General features: G+C 46.1%; 1 protein-coding gene and 1 long non-coding RNA gene across 7 annotated transcripts in view; one reads left to right on the top strand and one right to left on the bottom strand.

Annotated features, from left to right (window-relative positions):
* NDST2 (N-deacetylase and N-sulfotransferase 2) overlaps nucleotides 1–15,641 on the top strand; it is a 140,184-nt gene extending 124,543 nt beyond the window's left edge. For all 6 annotated transcript variants that reach the window (XM_074830644.1, XM_074830646.1, XM_074830645.1 and 3 more), the window contains 10 exons: nucleotides 600–785; nucleotides 1,180–1,308; nucleotides 6,370–6,552; nucleotides 7,341–7,437; nucleotides 8,756–8,879; nucleotides 10,268–10,442; nucleotides 10,665–10,835; nucleotides 12,192–12,301; nucleotides 13,488–13,590; nucleotides 13,750–15,641. In XM_074830644.1, coding sequence (XP_074686745.1) covers nucleotides 600–785; nucleotides 1,180–1,308; nucleotides 6,370–6,552; nucleotides 7,341–7,437; nucleotides 8,756–8,879; nucleotides 10,268–10,442; nucleotides 10,665–10,835; nucleotides 12,192–12,301; nucleotides 13,488–13,590; nucleotides 13,750–13,875 — 1,404 coding nt within the window. In that variant the 3' untranslated portion in view covers nucleotides 13,876–15,641. The remainder of the gene's footprint in view (nucleotides 1–599; nucleotides 786–1,179; nucleotides 1,309–6,369; nucleotides 6,553–7,340; nucleotides 7,438–8,755; nucleotides 8,880–10,267; nucleotides 10,443–10,664; nucleotides 10,836–12,191; nucleotides 12,302–13,487; nucleotides 13,591–13,749) is intronic.
* LOC141925873 (uncharacterized) lies at nucleotides 748–12,195 on the bottom strand. The gene is made up of 3 exons (XR_012623977.1): nucleotides 12,099–12,195; nucleotides 10,053–10,179; nucleotides 748–831 (listed from the first exon to the last, which is right to left on the bottom strand). It is a non-coding gene; the product is annotated as an uncharacterized LOC141925873 (long non-coding RNA).
* Nucleotides 15,642–17,193: the final 1,552 nt, after the last annotated feature.

Genomic DNA, 17,193 nt, shown 5'->3' on the forward strand with positions numbered 1-17,193 from the left:
GGCAGAGCTGTCATCATTCATATTGTTACCAGAACCACATAGTGGAATTAAAACCCATGAAATTCAGATATTTCCTGTCACTTTAGTATAGCTCCAGGCCCCATATCTTTACCCTCAACAGTCTCTTGCTTCATGTCTGCTTTTCTTTGAATTGCTAGAGACAAGACAGAGCCCAGTCGTCATCTTCCTTTCCGTCTATATTAGTTAAGGAAATTTTGCTTTCCTTCTTTAGTGACTCACATCTAGGCATTGTGGGAGTCAGATGTGTCTGTCACTTAACAGCATTGATTAGTTTGTAGTAACCGAGGAACCTGACCTGAGGCTTGTGAATTAATCTGATTTGTCACACCTGTAAGCTACAAGACCATTCTTACAGCAGCTGTTACCAGTGTTGGACATCCTTGTTGATATAAAATCACTCTTATATTTCTATAGATGCATAAAACAAGAAGTACAAGCAGTATTTCAGGTTTCCCAATACATAGAATTTTCATGTTACTCTGTCAACTTGCTCTAACTTGGAGTCTATTGCTGAATACGATCCTTATTAAGGATATTAGTTAAATATTGAATGATTGAGCTGCATATTCTGCTTCCAGGAGCATGGGATTCCCACAGACTTGGGCTATGCCGTAGCCCCTCATCATTCTGGGGTTTATCCTGTCCACACACAACTCTATGAGGCATGGAAATCTGTGTGGAGCATCCAAGTAACGAGCACAGAGGAATACCCACACCTACGGCCTGCCCGGTACCGGCGTGGATTCATCCATAATGGAATCATGGTGAGCAGAGCCCGCTTTCCTGCCCAAGGGACAGCCTTTGAGTGACCTGCATCAGAGACATTAATCTTAGTATCACCAGTGTTTCCAAAATCATTAAGTCGAGCAAAGAGAAAAAACTTGGCTAAAGCCAGTTTCTGTGTTTGTCAGTACAATTCAGAGGTCAGTACTGAATGGGGAGCAAGACCAAGCACAGCAAGCCTAAATTGAGATCCCACTGCCTTGTTTGCACTGTGATGAGTAAGTGGTTGGGAGGAATATCAAGAGTCCTCTGAACCTATGTCGCTGTGTCCCTTACTCCTTATGTTGATCCACAGAGTACTGCTTTGACACATTCATGTGTAGATTCTGCTGCATCTGCCTCTTACCTAACTTTGCTTTTCTCTGATATTGCCAGGTTCTGCCTCGACAGACCTGTGGTCTTTTTACTCATACTATCTTCTATAATGAATATCCCGGTGGCTCAAAGGAGTTGGACAAGAGCATTCGTGGTGGTGAACTCTTCCTGACGGTGCTCCTGAACCCAGTAAGCTCATCTGAAAGGGGAATCAGTGCATGGGTGTCTGAGCTTACGTGTGTGATGTGGGAAAGGACTAGATCTTACGGGAGATTCAGTATAACCACTCATCATGGTGTGGGTGTCTCCACTGTCATGCTGAGGAGATGTGAAAAAGAGGGCCAAGGAAGTACTTGCTAGTTAATGCTGCTTTGCTTTACGCTCTGCCAAGGAAGCATCAGTATTGAGTGTTGACAAGTGTAACACTCCGCAGACAGAAACTAGCCAGGGTGACATGCTGAGCATGGCCCACCGTAGCGTGGGTGTTACCTAGGCTGCTGCGTCTTCATGAATCAGAAGTGAGATGTGCCTTGGCTCCTTCTGTTCCACGCACATCTGCCGCCTGTTGGCTTCTCCCTGGCTCACTGATGAGTTTTGTTCAGAATAATTGCTTTCTCTGGGCTTTCCTTACGAAGTGTTCTCCCCTTTCTTTCAACATGTATACACTTGAAACAATTTCTGTGTGTAGCTGTTGCCCTGAGGCATTTTTGGGAGATCTGGATCTAACACAGGTGTTTCTTTTTCCCTTTCAATACTTGACAGTTCCATCAAGCCACCAAGCTAATGTACTACCTTCAACAGCCTGCAGTCCCTTCCCAGTTCTTAGCCATGGATGGCAAATCACATGAGTTTCTCACTTCCCATTGAAAAAAATGGTCATTTTTAGAAAATCCTGAATGGAAAGAATTAGGAAATGAAGCTTTGTAGCAATCTTCAACCACAGATCACAGTCCCTCACATTCCTGCTTGTTGGCTGCAGCAGGAAGACATGCTGTTCTTTTCAATTGTACAGTAACTTTCTCAGTTCCCCACCTGAATTTGTTTCTTACTGAAGCTGATTGGGCACCTGTTGTCCTCCCTTTCTCTGAATGGACATTGCCCTGCCGGGTTTAGATAGTGATTTTAGAATGTCTACCTCTGCCTTCTGAATATAATGATGTTTAAGCTTATTTTCTCCTGACTTCCAATTTTCTATGTTCTTACTTCTCCTTCATACATCTTTTCCACCAGTGCCTGAGTATGGGCAAGAAGCCATGCAAGCAAATCTGAAAGTAGGTTGTTTCTCACTAGCGTCCTAGGCGGGAACCCTAGAGTAACGGCCCCAGTCATTGAGTACTTGTTTGTGGGATTTGTCACATAACATCAGTGGCTCTGCTCACCGTGATGTTTTCTTTTATTCCCTCCTTCTTGTGCATCTTGATTGCTGTGTTGAATATGCAGCTTTGGCCACTTTCAGCTGGGACTGTAGAGGCTCAGTGAATCAGAAGATCAAGCTTTTCCTTCAGCTTTATTTTTTTCTTGACTCTTACTTTTCCTAGTGTTTAGTGCCTTTCTACTCCTAGAATTAGAACTGTGATAGTGAAAAGACCCTTGCAATGTGGTCTGGGTGCATCACACAGACAAGCTGTAGTTTACAAACAGGCCCTGTGTTTCTGGAGGTTAGCCTGTGACCAGCTCTGGCTTGGTGTGTATGGTCTGCAGAAGGTATGGGTGTGTAACAGCCCTAGCTAAAAAGCTGTAGGGGTTCATACTTCCAGGTCTGGAAGCCAGCCTTCCATCCCTAAGGTCTAGAAGCCAGCCTTCTGTCCCTGTCACCTGAGACAGAATTGTTATCTTTACCCACAACAACCAAATCTACCTGCTTAATGAAAGTCTGTAGTAAGGAGAAGGCTATTCTTTGCATTACATATGGCGCGATTGGTCAGCTGGAAAGAAACTGCTTTCTTTTCTGGGCTTCTCTTCCCATATGTTGGGTGAATTCCACCTTGACCAAATTCATAATTGTCAGTTCTTAAAGAATGCCTGCAGAAATAGCCACTGTGAAAAATAAGAGCTCTCGGTTTCTCTAGGAAGACCAGTTGCCAGACTGTAATCCAGAGATCGCTGCTGGTCCAGGAGGCTGTGCCAAGGAATTTATAGAAACATAGTTTCTAGAGATACCCATTAAAATTTGCGGATAAGCATGTGACGGTCAAAGCAGCTGGCAGTGATCTGTGATCTAAAAAGTTTGGAAAGATTGTGCTGTAGTACAGGATGAGTTTATTTGCCAGGTTTACTGTTGGCTCTTCGTGGTGACTTTTAAAACTGTTTCAGGCACCTTCAGATGCTTCTGATGTTTACGCTTTTGCTTTCTTTTGGCAGTGGAGCATTTCTCTCTCTGTGTCAACAGCAGAGTACTGTGCTCTAAGCTCCTCTTCATTGCTCATGTTTGCACAGTGACTCAGTCCCTTGCATTCCTCCCCTCTCTGATAGAGCCATCTCACGGACCTGATAGAAAGCTGGCCAGCCCTGCAGCCCCAGCAGTGATCCGTAGCAGACTTGGACCAGGCTCTTTTAGTCCTTTTTGGTGCTTCCAGCTCCCTTTGAGTGGATATACACAAGCAGGAGTCTCCAAGCCTGTATGCGTATGATTAACTCCACAGTGCAAACAGAACATGTTTGATCTTCTGACTAGTGAATGAGGTCTGATGTCAGGAAGGAGAATAGCTGTTGATGTTCAGCAGACAGGCTGATCACTTCTCACAAACACTTTTGCTCACACTGCGCAGGCAGGTTACTGCTGTGCCCACAGCTGCTTGTTACATTTTGCAAGGATGCTCATACCCTCCTGGTTTCTGTATTCTAGGCTCTCTGTGACCTTTCCTTTCATCTTTCCTCAGCATGAAGGAGGGGAAACCATGGCATGCTGACAGTGGAAGGGAGGGGGAGAGGAGGGAAGTGTTATTACCAAGCCAGTCCCCCGGGGTCACTGGGTGTGGATGGGAGGGAGGGAAAGATGGGACTTGAGTGTAGCTTATGTCAGAAGTAGTGCTCAGAGCTGTTTTGGCAGCAGTAGCTGTGATGAGGCAGAGCAAGCTGCCAGGCCTTGTTAAACAGTGCATGTGTGTTACAGGACATGACTGCATGCTCAGAAGTACAGGGAAATGGCTCTTAGGTTGGGCTTGTCTCATCTTCTTCTAAATCCAATTGCTTCGGACTGTTTGCAGGTGACAGCATTACCTGTGTGAGCCACTTTACTGAATGTAGTCAGTCTTGAGACACCTTTGGTAATCTGGATCACGTGTGGGCTTTTTTTATTCTGGAAATCTTGAAGGGGCCCCAGGTGGTGACCTGCGTCCTCCCTGCTGCAGTACTTGGTTCATGCAGCAAATTTTACCTCTGAGTGTTTCACTAGTAAGTCAAAGGGATGAGCCACCCTTTGCTGTCACACCACCTTCCTGGTGTCTCCCAGAAATGAGGAGCAAAATACAACATGAGACGCATCCTCTGCCGCCTTATGTGCTTGATGGCACCGCCCTGCAGTTAGACAGAAGATCTTTCTGTCCTTTGCTCTGTGTTGTATTTAGCACATCGTTTTTACACAACAGCACCAAGTATACACTGCTCTTTGAAGTGTAGGTGCCAGAGCCTGTCTGGCAGGGCCTCTCTGTCAGCTCAGTAGGAAACCAGAAGTGAAAAACTCACAGGCAGACAAACGTGATAAATCTTTTAACTGCGCTTACTTTCCATGTGTCCCAGAGTCCTACCACTTTTTTCTGTTGCCTACTCAAAGAGCCTGGGGTGTGAGCACCTTATGGACAGGATTAAATTCACTTCAGTGTCTTGGGGATGGCTCAGGCACAAAGTGCTACTACCTTGCAGCACTGAGACCAGTCTATGGTGACACTGGGCAGAAAACAGAATTCAAACCTCCTGAGTGCCAGCAAATCTCTTCATCCCAAGACCATCTGTCTCCTGCTTCCCTTTTTTGCTCTTTTCCTACTGTGAGTGGGAAAGCCATTCCTGCCCCCTGCCAGGGAAGCCTTTTGTTGCCTGCTGACCTTACCTGGCATCATCAGGATTCAGCCCTGAGCTGTGCAGCAGTGGGTGTCCCTACTGTGACTAAGTTCTCTTCCCTGCACTAGCAAACACTGAGTGTGGAGTGCTAAATCATCCACGAAGTCATTCTTCCATAGGCCTTAGTTGTTCTGCTTTTGTTTTGCTAACTTCTAGCCGTGGTGTGGTTTAGTGTCTGGCAAAGTGCTATTGTGTTAGGGGCACTGGGATGCCCAATTCCATGGGACCTGTCAAAGCCATACACCAGAGTCAAGCTGACAGCAATCTTTCGTGCTGTTTTCCAGACGTTAAAATACTGAAAAACAGACAGGAGGGAAATGTATGTGCTTGAGAGAAGAGATGACTTGGCAAGGGAGAGACAGCATACCAGCTCCTGAGCACTGCAGTGCTGGAGGAGCTCCCATGGGTGCTCAGTGCCACTTTGCCCAAGGGTTTACATCCTCAGGCTTGGCAGGACATTTTTCAGGGGCTGCCTGTGCTGAAGGCTCTTGGAATCTAAAACTTTTATCAGCTGGTGTCTGTTTCTACGACAGTGTCTAGTGCAAGGTCTCTTTGCAGTCCCTGTTCAGATCCCCAGGTACACTGGTTTGTAATTTAACGTGTGAATTGCCAGTTGTTCTTTTACACTTGAGATGTCAGCTCCAAAGTGAATGAAAGGTGACAAGCTGTGGGCCTAGAAACAAGTCGCTGTGAAAACTGTCCCATGTGCCACTGTGCCCTAGCCTGCTCCCCTGCTCTAGCAGGCACCACAGCTAGAGAGGTTGCCCTGGTTGTGCCTCAGGGAGTGGAAGGGAAGCTCCTGTTCTCCCATGAAAGAGGCTTTGCAAGGTTTTGACTAGGAGGGAGTCACTGACTAACGCTTGTTCCCCTAAATGTTCAGAGCCACTTGAATGGAATTTTGAAACTCTTCTGGACTGACATCCAGGGCTCAGTTATCACCGCACCCACACCATTCCCAGGGGTTACTGAGAGGTCTGTGTTCCTCCTCTCCTGAGTTCCTCCTGTCTTGCAAGTGCTGCATTTCTTTCATTTTTCACCAGGGCAGTGCTGTATCCTGGCAGATGGACATTCATCAACCCAGACAGCCAGGACTGTCTGAGATGTGAACAGCCTCTTGCTGACAGTGGAATCAAGCTAGAAGGAAACAGTGCTGTTACCTGATCTACCAGTATCCCATGTCTTTCCTATTTTCAGATCAGCATCTTCATGACGCACCTGTCCAACTATGGGAATGACCGTCTGGGACTGTACACTTTCGAGAGCCTCGTCAAGTTTGTGCAGTGCTGGACCAACCTTCGCCTGCAAACATTGCCCCCTGTCCAACTTGCAAAAAAGTACTTTGAAATCTTTCCCCAGGAGAAGAATCCCTTGTGGCAGGTGAGATGCCAGCTTTAACCACTCCTAGTGGTTTTCCAAGAGGTATGTCCCACATTTAAAGTGTGGCAAGACTGCTGATCGAGAGCACAGAGGTGGAATGCATAAAGCTGTTAGGTTTAACCTTTGTGGCTTGAGGCTGCAAGTGACAAATTGCAAGGTGGAAGGGATGGGAAGTAGGAGCAGTAGGACACAGTCATGGTGTAGCTGTCTTAAGTGACTGGGGGGCAGCCTTGCAGGCATTCGGGTCGTTAAACGGCTTATATTAGAGCAAGCTGCTGTGAAATGTTAAGTGTGCGAGGAAGAGCTCTGTTTGGTGCTGGAGGAGCTTGCAGGCATGTTAATGTGATTAATCTTAAGGTAATTTCACACTGCAGAATTCATGTTCATTAAATAAAAACATGCTTATTCCATTTTATCCCAGTGTAGCAGCTCTCTGCATGGTAACGAGCAGATGAAATTAACTGAAGGTGATAGAGTTGTCTGTCTGCCAGAAGTTCACAGATGCTGAGCTGTACTATCCTGGTGGCCCAGCCAGCATGGCTACACAGGGCAAGGTCTGTGGTTAACACTCTCAGAGGGACTTTGGCTCCTGTGTCACTTTGCAGCTTTTGAAACCGTTCCCTCGTGGTTTTACTTAACTCTTCTTGATGCCTGGCAGAGCAGCAGTGTGGCTGTGAAGTGTTCTTCATATGCTAATGGCATTTTCCCGAGAGGACTGGCCTTCCAGCTTTTCCTCCCTTTTCCATTAGCTCCCGTGGTAATGCTTAATCCCATCACTTGTGCTGCAGAATCCCTGTGATGATAAGAGGCACAAGGATATCTGGTCCAAAGAGAAAACGTGTGATCGACTCCCCAAGTTCCTCATCGTGGGACCTCAGAAAACTGGTAATGCGAATGTTTTATCTAAAGATAGATTGCAGCTTCCATCTCATTCCTCTAGAGAGGAGAGCTGGAAAGGTCTGTGTTGTAGATCTGTATGGCTGCCCTTTGTGCAAGCTGCCAAATGGCTGCAGAGGACATTTCAGAGAATCTCAGATTTGTTCTAACCTAAACCTGGCAAGCCTGTCGGTACTTCGCACCCTGGCACTTTGCTTGGCTCAGTCCTGATTTGCAGAGAAAAGCCCTACCTGCAGAGTTGTGTTTTGGCTTTTCCACGTAAGCTCAGAGAAACTGTGACCTTTCTGAGTGTGTCACAAACATAAGCTGTCAGCAGGACTAAACGCACACGCTTAGCAAAGCTTACGATGAATGCCTCCTACTGCTTTTATTGCAACAGATCTGTGTACCACTGCGTGCTCCGTGTCACTGTCAGTGGGAGGCAGGGATCCTCTTTTGTCTGACCTCTGTCACCACCTCTTAACTGCTGTGGCATTGTGGTTGGCAGTGACATGGCTGTATATACTGTACTGAAGAGTCCCTTCTAGGCTGAAGAGAACAAAATCTCTTCAGCCAAAGCCAAGTCTTCAAACCCAGGCTTTCTCTGTAGTGCAGTGAAACAGCAGCCGCGAACCATGCACAGCAAATGGTGATCCTGGCCTTGGGAGGAAGCTTGTCCCAGCCAAGCTGCTGTCTCCTGCCTGTGTCACTGTGAAGCTCTGTTGGTGAGTGCAGCATGAGCGCTCCTGTATCATGGCCCAAGCTGCTTGCAGGGCACAGTAAGAAAACCCTTCTCTCAGCTGATTTATTGGCTTGCTGGAGGCCAACAGCTGGGTGCTGAGCAGGACTATCAGGTTTGGCTGGGTAAAGGGAAAACATCTACAGCAGAGGCAGGCCAAGGCATCTCTAGCTGAATTCTCATCCAAGGACAATAATGTTGTCCCTAGCACATCTCCTTCCCAAACACATGATACTGTCCTGCAGTGCCCAGGCCACCTCCCCTCTGGCAGGTGTGGGCTCTGCCACAGGACAGTGGGGCTGTGCCACCGGGGAAAAAAAGATGTGGGGGTAGCTGACATGGGTGACAGCTGTCATGCTGAGCCAGGTGACTTAAATCAGCTGCATGAGCTGAAATGTGGGATTGAACCGCTAGGTCAAGTTCCATCCCGAAGCGCTTGGTGTCAGCGCTGTTGTAACCTGCGTGAGTTAGCCACGCATGGTAGGAGTGTGCCCATCTGGGGACCGTGTGTTGCAGTGCAGATAAAGCCTGCGCTTTCAGCCAAGCATTATGTGTGAGCCGGGTCCTGTTAACTGGTTCCTGTTGCAGGCACAACAGCTGTGCACTTCTTCTTGACCATGCATCCAGCTGTCACCAGTAACTTCCCAAGTCCATCCACCTTCGAGGAGATCCAGTTTTTTAATGGACCCAACTATCATAAAGGAATCGATTGGTAAGAACCCTGATGCGTGTTATTCTGTGATAAGGTGCACCCATGTTGTCTTCTCCTGAGTCTTTCTCTATGTCCACCTTAGCCACCTTAGTAGCTTCTCTATTTCTGAACAGCTGTTTTCACTGCTATTGCTCAGCGCATGTTCTCTGTTTTCCTGCTAACCCAGCTGCTTAGTGCCAGGAACAGGACAGGTAGTTTCTGATTTTACTCACTGGTCACCAGGAGATTTTGATTTAGCTTTGAAAAATCAGAGTCTTTGTTGAATGCACTGCTGTCATGAGGTTTATTTTCCTTTGACATGCAGAACAGACAACAGTGTGCTCATTAAAAAGTTCTTTGTGGTTTCCAAGTTCAGACACATCCTATGGAGGGGGCAACCTCCCTACTGTTGTTCTGGGCCCATTAGACTTAGAGCTGTTACTGCCTTCCTTGCACCGGCTCCCAGTGTCCACATGCATACCTTGGTCTTTACTTGTAAAAGTATGCAGTTATGATAAAGTGTTTCCACCCGGCAGGGAAATTCTAGTGTCGCTATGGCACTATTATGCCAGTATGTTTCCAGGCAGAGAAATTTTAAAGGTGTTCCTTGCTCAAAGCACTGCGCTCCCTCATGCGTGGCTCTGAGGGACAGCTGTGTGGCAGTAAGGCATTCTGCTGGGGAATCTCTTTGCCCGTGAGCTGTGGGAGATTTTGTCTGATCATTTAGAGAACTGTTGAAAAGATACTGGAAGGTGGTTGGTATTTGAGTGAAATACTTGATTTGAGTGTAGCATCACATGCAAAAGGAGAGAATCTTTGTGTTTAGCATGGAATTTGAGTTTGTTGTACAGCTTAAATTTCAGCAGAGACCAGTCTTCCAGTGCATTACAGTGCCCTGTCCCCCCATTACCCTCTACCCTACCATTATTCGAATGTCTTAAAGTTTCCATGTTTACTAATGTGACAAGCTCCCGTGAGGCAGAGCAGAGCTCTTTACCCTGCCTCTCGACTGTGGACTGGGGCACAAAGAGACCAATGATTTAGATGGGTTTGAACAAGCAGTCACTGGCAGGGCCAGCAGCTGATTCTGACCTTAGTCTTGGACAAAACCTCCTTTTTGCTAGAGCTTGCAACTAGTACCCTACCCTCAGCCAAGGACTTGGGGAACACACTCTCAGCAAAATACTTTCTTACCCTCTTATCATCTCCAACTTCCTATGTTGTGCTCCACCACCCCTTTCCAAGTCGTGGCTCTGCCAGCTCTGCACCCATTTGCCCATTCATCGTGTTGCTGGGGAGGTGCAGTTGTTGTGAACTGTGCCTGTTGAAGAGGAGCAAGGGCATCATTTTGTCATGTGCCATTTCTTTGTTGGGCTGTGCCACTCACCAGCATCCCCTCTGTTTGGCAGGTACATGGAATTCTTTCCCATCCCCTCCAATGCCAGCACAGACTTCATGTTTGAGAAGAGTGCCAACTATTTTGACACAGAGGTGGTACCAAAACGTGGTGCAGCCCTGCTGCCTCGAGCCAAAATCATTACTGTTCTGATCAACCCTGCTGACCGAGCCTATTCGTGGTACCAGGTAACTTCCCTGCACCGTTCTGTGGGTGAGGGCCAGAGAGATGTTCCAGTGGGGTGTAGGGGACAGGGGCCGTGGCGATGATGCAGGCTGCCTGCAGAGTGCGGACAGTTACATACAAAGGCATCGGTGGGTGGTTGTGCCGAGTCAGTGGGGTCTGCACAGAGATGTGTAAGGTGGAATTTTGTGTGAATTTTGCTCCTAAATTCAGCTTATGTTTTTCAGCACCAGCGTGCTCGTAATGACCCTGTGGCGCTCAATTACACCTTCTACCAAGTGATCTCTGCGAAATCCCAGGCCCCTCAGGAACTGCGCAACCTGCAAAGCCGATGCCTGCTCCCTGGCTGGTATTCAACTCACCTAGAGCGCTGGCTGACATACTACCCCTCTGGGCAGGTAGGAGGTTTGGCAGTAGAGGCTCTTCTGGAGCCCTTTGTAGGTTTAGTGGAGAGGAGAGGAGAACAAACTGTACATGTGCACACACTCCCCGCTGCCTTGTTTTCATTTCACTTTCTGTCTTGCCTTTTGGAACAGGAGCCACCACTTGCTTCCTTCTATTATGAGCTCATAAGAAATCAGGCTTGAATACTCCCAATTTTGCACTTTATTGTATTTGTAAAAGTAAATGAGTGCAGGAGGATCCTGTGATGTCCCAGAGCGCTCCACGATATTGAGAAGTTCAGTAAGAACAGCCGTGTTAGCAATCCCTTCCTTTCATCTTGGCAGCCTGCAGCCCAGGGACCCTCTTCAGGCCCAGTAGGTGTTCAAACTACTTGCTGCAGTTTTATTGCTTTAAAGAGAGGCTCTTGGGCTCTGCCACTTGTTAGTTTCTGTCTTGTGAAGCCTTTAGCTGTCTGCTAAAGGGAAGTTTCACTGCAGAGATGTCAGGATTCTGTGTTTTTGTGTATAAATTTGCAAAAAGTCAATTAATAGACAATATAGACCATTACTGTCTCTAAATTCCCAAGAAATTTATAAATTCTGTGAGTCAGGATGTTTTTTCAAGTTCCTTTCTGCTGCTGTTGGTTATCCTCAGGCAGCCTGTAATCCAGCAGAGGCTTATAATGCCCTTTTAGTCTCTTACTCTCTGCCAAAGCAGCAGCCTAAACTGTACATGACAGATCTGCCAAGACTAAGAGAGACATGGGAAAACATTCTTGGGCTCATATCTCATTGCCTTCCTATTCCTGGAGGTTACTGCTGTGAGGAATGATAGAGCCAGACACACCATCCTTGTACTGACCCATAGGTCAGGGTATCCTACCTTCCCCAGATGTCAGTTCATGTGACTATTTTTCTGTTCTGTTCTTTGGAATGGGTAATTTATTAGCACAAATGTTGTTCATTATTGTCTATCATACATGTAACAGGAGAATAATCACAGGTTACAGAAGAATAGTTTGCACAATGGCTGCTGACATCTAAAAAGAATACATGAGATTCTCAGAGACAATCTGTAAATCGTGCTACTGCTGGGCCTTAGTGCTTAGTTACAGGGGGTTTGGCCAAAGGCGAGTTTATTAAGCAAAGCCTGTCCTGATCTACTGTTTCATGGTACTGGTGGCCTGTATCTTAACTTCGCTATCTAAGATGACAGATGGGCCACATCTCCCCACCTTCTTGCTCTGGAATAAACGGGCTTTGGCAGCCTTTACTCACATGCAGAAAGGCCAGGGGAGTTTTGAGATCCATGAAGCTCACGGGTGTCGTTCAGCACGAGCTGTCAGGCTAAGGAGGCCGCTGTCTTTTCAGCTTCTCATTGTGGATGGTCAGGAGCTGAGACACAACCCTGCTTCTGTAATGGACAACATCCAGAAGTTCTTGGGAGTAACACCGCTCTTCAACTACACCCAGGCCCTCAGGTAGGGAAATCATTTTGGGGAGGGCACTTTCTTAGCCAAGTGTGATACTAGTAAGCACTTGATGGGAAGAAAACTTATCTCTGACTATGAGACCTGCCAAGGTTTCAGAGGTATGCCTAACCCTAAAATTAGGTTCAGATAGCATGAGATGCTATGCTGAGATGGGAATCATAGCTTAGCCTTTCCAAAAATAAGAGGAAGGGGTGGTTTTTGGCACTGTCATGAAGAAGCATGAAGATGCTCACAGCAGTAGTTACGATGTTTTCCAGTTGGTATTTGTGGTTTCAGAAAAGGGGCTGGAATTATTAGCACTCCTTATACGTTATGTTATACCTATATCTGACAGGGAGTACAGGAGCTATGATAAAAAAACATGTGACAGGCGGCTTGTATCTTCAACTAGATGGAGATTAGGGATGTATCACACAGTCTGAGGTAAAGAGCCTATTACAGAAGACGTGGACCTGACAGGTGCCCAGAGCAACTGCCTTTTTCTTTAACCAGCTCAGTTCTCCTCCTACAGTTGGTTTCCAAGGGCGTGGCACATGGCTCCCCAGGGGAGGGCAGGTTTAGAGAAATGTCAGATTACTCGAAAGCCTTACTGGCTGAAGCACATGTAGTGATGGTAAAGGGAATATTTCCAGTAGTGGTACTGGCCTGTACACTTCAGCCAGGGCCAGAAAAGAAACAGTATTGGTCAGCTTGCCTCAGAGTTTGGTGGAGGTACTTGCTCAGACCTCACACTCACCTTTGGCCAGTTGAGGGGACAGGACAGACCAGACCCTGGCATGGTTCCCAGCATTGCCTTATACCTGTGTTTTGGCAAGAAAACACTGACTCTTTAAATGGTTGGGGGATTCTCTAATACTTCTCAACTGTAACAAAGAGTTTTAAAAGAATTTATATACACTAAAACACTGACTGTTATTCCCCACCCACAAGCTTAACAGACAAATACTGAAACACCATGTTACCTCTGCATAGAGCTGAAACAGTCATGGTGGTAATGGATTTCTTGTCAAAGTAGACAGGTGCTAAGAAAAAAAGGAACCAATACCATAAAGAAATAAAGCCCCAACCTAATTTGTAAAGCATTGAAATGGGAAATACCTACGGAGTTACTTAATTTCTGCTACTACTAATTGGGCATGTGGCCATATCTTTTAAAAACAAGTGTCCTTTTCAGATTTGATGAAGCAAAAGGATTTTGGTGCCAGCTGCTAGATGGAGGAAAGACCAAATGCCTAGGAAAGAGTAAAGGAAGAAAATACCCTGATATGGATTCCTCGGTGAGTAACTGTCTCCGATCCATTGGCAGCAAGAGATGTAGAAACATCCCAGCAAACCAACCTGGATTTTCCTACCATCTGTGTCCTAGATGACCTATGGAACATGTGTTGAGGGTAACATTTCCTTTCACGCTAATGTGGTCTGTATTTTCCACACAGTCACGGCTGTTCCTAAGAGACTTCTACCGGGAGCACAACATTGAATTATCCAAGCTGATGAACAGACTTGGGCAGCCCCTTCCAACCTGGCTCCGAGAGGAACTGCAGAACTCCAGCTGGAGCTGAGAGGGACTCCCTTGCCCCAGTGCCATTGGGATGTGTGGTGCTCCTGCGTGTGCTGTGATGCCATCTCTTGTCAAGCCAAAATAACCGGACAAATGAGCAGAGAATGTGCATGCGGAGCCTTTCCCCACCACTGGGAAGGGCTGCTGCCTCTGACACTGCCCTGCCACATGGAGTGCAAGTCACATTCTTGAGTATTAATGGTGTGTTACACTTTGACTTTTACTTACAGGAAGGATTTGGAATGCCTGCCCTACTTTGAGCAGGGGAGAGAGCACGGTTAACACTTTATGTTTAAATTACTCTTCTCAGTATATGAAACAGGCACTAGCTGGAGGGTTAATGTGTTACTCCTCTGAGTCCAGAAGTAAAGACTTAAGAGGTGAGCTGTTGAGCCCACTGCTGAGAAAAGAGCAGCATCTCAGTAAAAGAGGAATCTAGTCCAGTGAACCCCAGCTTTTATCTGGTAGTCTATTTGGCAACAGCAAGGTACAAGAATGCCTTGTTCCTCCCAGGCTGAGTACAGTGGCTGTGATTGTTACTTACAGTGCCACTGTGTGCAGCTGTTGGGGACTGCACCTTCTTGGAGACAGATGTAATAAGGAGGCAGTCTTGTCTATCTGCAGCATTGCTGGTGTGATACAATGTCCAGTGACTTTGGGCAGTGGGAGATAAGGCAAAGCTGCAGATACTGACACACAGAATTGATTTGTTATCTTAGGGAAAAGGGTGCCGTATATGGCAACGTGGCAGGTGTTTCTCTGCAGGGACTTCAGACATTTCAGAAGATAACCAAGGAGCTGTATGTCCCCTTAGACCACTTTGGAGGCATGTGTTAGTGCAGCACAGCAGTTGGGGGAGGCAAAGCTCAGGTATTGTAAAATAAGGCTGATAAAGCTGAAAGCAGACCATTCAGTTCCCCATGTCTGATCAGGTTAAAAAAAAAAAAAAAAAAGCAACATTTTTCTCTTTCTGACAGCTCCAGGGCCCCTACTACATATGCTGATAGATAGCACCTGTTTTAATCCCCCTGCAGTCCCAACAATCCAAGGAGAAAAGCAAAAACCAGTTAAGAAATCATTTGGATATAAAAGGGAAGGTTTAGACTTAAAAGTGTTTTCCTGTACCTAAAAGGGGCTGTTTAGTTTACTACTACACACAGTAAATAAGTACACTAAGGTGCTTTGCCTCCTCCTGCAGTTGCTGGATAATTATTCTCAGAGGAAATCCTCCACCATGGTTGTACACGTTTTCTGTCGCTGACCCATGGGCTTCTGGATTTGTGTGGGCCATTGTCCCTCCCTCCCAGGCGCAGATGGGCCTTGGAGGTTGCTGCAGTTGCAGAGAATGGAGGGGCAGGATCCGTACACTGAAGCTTCCACAACTGTCATGAGCTCCTTTTCTCCTATCCAGAGAGAAGTTGCTTCAACAAAGCTTCTTCATTGAGCCTTAGGTATTGTGTATTTCTGAATGAATGGTGCATTTACCATTGTATGTAAATGTATATAGTATGCAATATAGTATTTTATTTCATGTGCCCTTGGAAAGGGTTATTTTGTGCAGCCAAAAAAAGGACAGAAAGACTAGAAACCCCTCTCTCACTCCTGTTAGAGAGAAGAGCCTGACTTCCTGCACTGGATTCATGTATAGCATCATTCACATTGAATGATAATGAAGAAATTCTTGGCTCTCGAAGCTGAGCATAAGTGTCTAAATAAAGGCTAGAAGTAGTAGTAAGTGGAGATTCAATAAATGTACTACTTATTTTTCTTCTTTGTGATGATTTGGAGTGATGTCATGGACCCTAAGCTGGTAGGACAGTAAGAAAAAGTGAAAAACCTACTCCAGGCCTTACAGCTGATATTTGGGAGGGCAACAAAGGTGTTTAACTTACATTTGTAACAACACAGAAACAGTGTCCTAAGGGGGCTCTCTCTGCACGTGCACCTGTAGGCCTGCAGAAGCTGGCACAGCACACAGCCTGCAGGCTCACTCTTACTGGTTTGCGGTAGTGATGACTCTTGGGCTATCCCTGGCTGCCGCAGTAGCTTCCAGCTGCTGTGCCCCTCCTGTCCAGATGCACAGACCTACAGTAATAATCAGCCTACATTGAACTGGAAGCAAAACATTGTTTAAATAGTCACAGTTGTGACAGCATCATAAAACAGCCTCACAGCTCTTTCTCCACCAAGCACTTCACACACAAATACAGCAGCAGCGCAGCTGTTTTTACATGCTGCCCCAGGAGGAGGATGATCCCAGGACCACGGCTACTGATGCTCCATTAAACCCTGCTCTTAATCTATTACAGGCTGTCACTTACACAATTACTTCATGCTTTACCTCAGATCATGGTACATCTTTGAGGAGATGGAATTAAACATTACAAAATAATCAAGGTACCAGGAATAAATGTTGGGAGGAGCTCACTAAATGTCAGGGTGAGTTTACAGGTGATATAGTCCTTCACTCAGAGCAGCAAAGGGCAGCCTGTGTACTACCATTATTTATTCTTTTCCTCCTCCCCATTGCTTCATTTCTATGCTACACTTGTTCTCTTACTGCTTATGCTAACAGCAAACAAGTCACCTGCTGTGGTCAGATCCAAATGTGGAATGTCCTTCTCTGATTTAGCTGATGAAGAGTCATTTTCAAATCTGGTAACGCCCTCTGACAGCACCTTGCTGCAGAAGCTGCCCTCTTTCCAGACATCCCTTCAAGGCTATGGAAACAAATACCCCCTCCTAAGAGAAGCTTTTATAGTATCAGCAGCTGTGTGACATCAAAAAGCCAACATCATCTTTTCCAGTGAGATATGCAGGTTCCTAGATACTAATCCATTAGGCGCCTACGCATTACAGACCCTCCTGCTTCATTTTGACAGTGGAAATAAACCTCATCATTGTACCTCACTGTTTAGTAACAGAACTTCATGGTAAGCAGTTCACTTCTAAGGTAAGATAAACAACAGTAAACACAAAACATTACCTGAAAAACATTTTTGTAATGTATTAAAAATATTTTTAATACTTCCGGTGCATAGGAAACTGACCCATTTAAAAAGGAGTAATTTGAGCTAGGTACCAGAAAGGCACATGATTGTAATAGAAACAGTAGTCAGATGTCACTCTTCAGAAATGGAAGGGTGCAGTGCATGAAAGGTGAGAACTGGGAAAACAAACACTAGGAAACAACTTCTTTTTTAAAAAAAACCCAACCCATCAGACCATGTATATATGCCAACCTCAGCATATAAACCTGGAACTTCTACTCACACACAACCTCTGGAATTCAATCAGGAAGCTACTGAAAAGGAGGCTG

The sequence above is a fragment of the Strix aluco genome, chromosome 7 (genome assembly GCF_031877795.1).
Source record: "Strix aluco isolate bStrAlu1 chromosome 7, bStrAlu1.hap1, whole genome shotgun sequence".
Classification (NCBI taxonomy): Eukaryota; Metazoa; Chordata; class Aves; order Strigiformes; family Strigidae; genus Strix; species Strix aluco.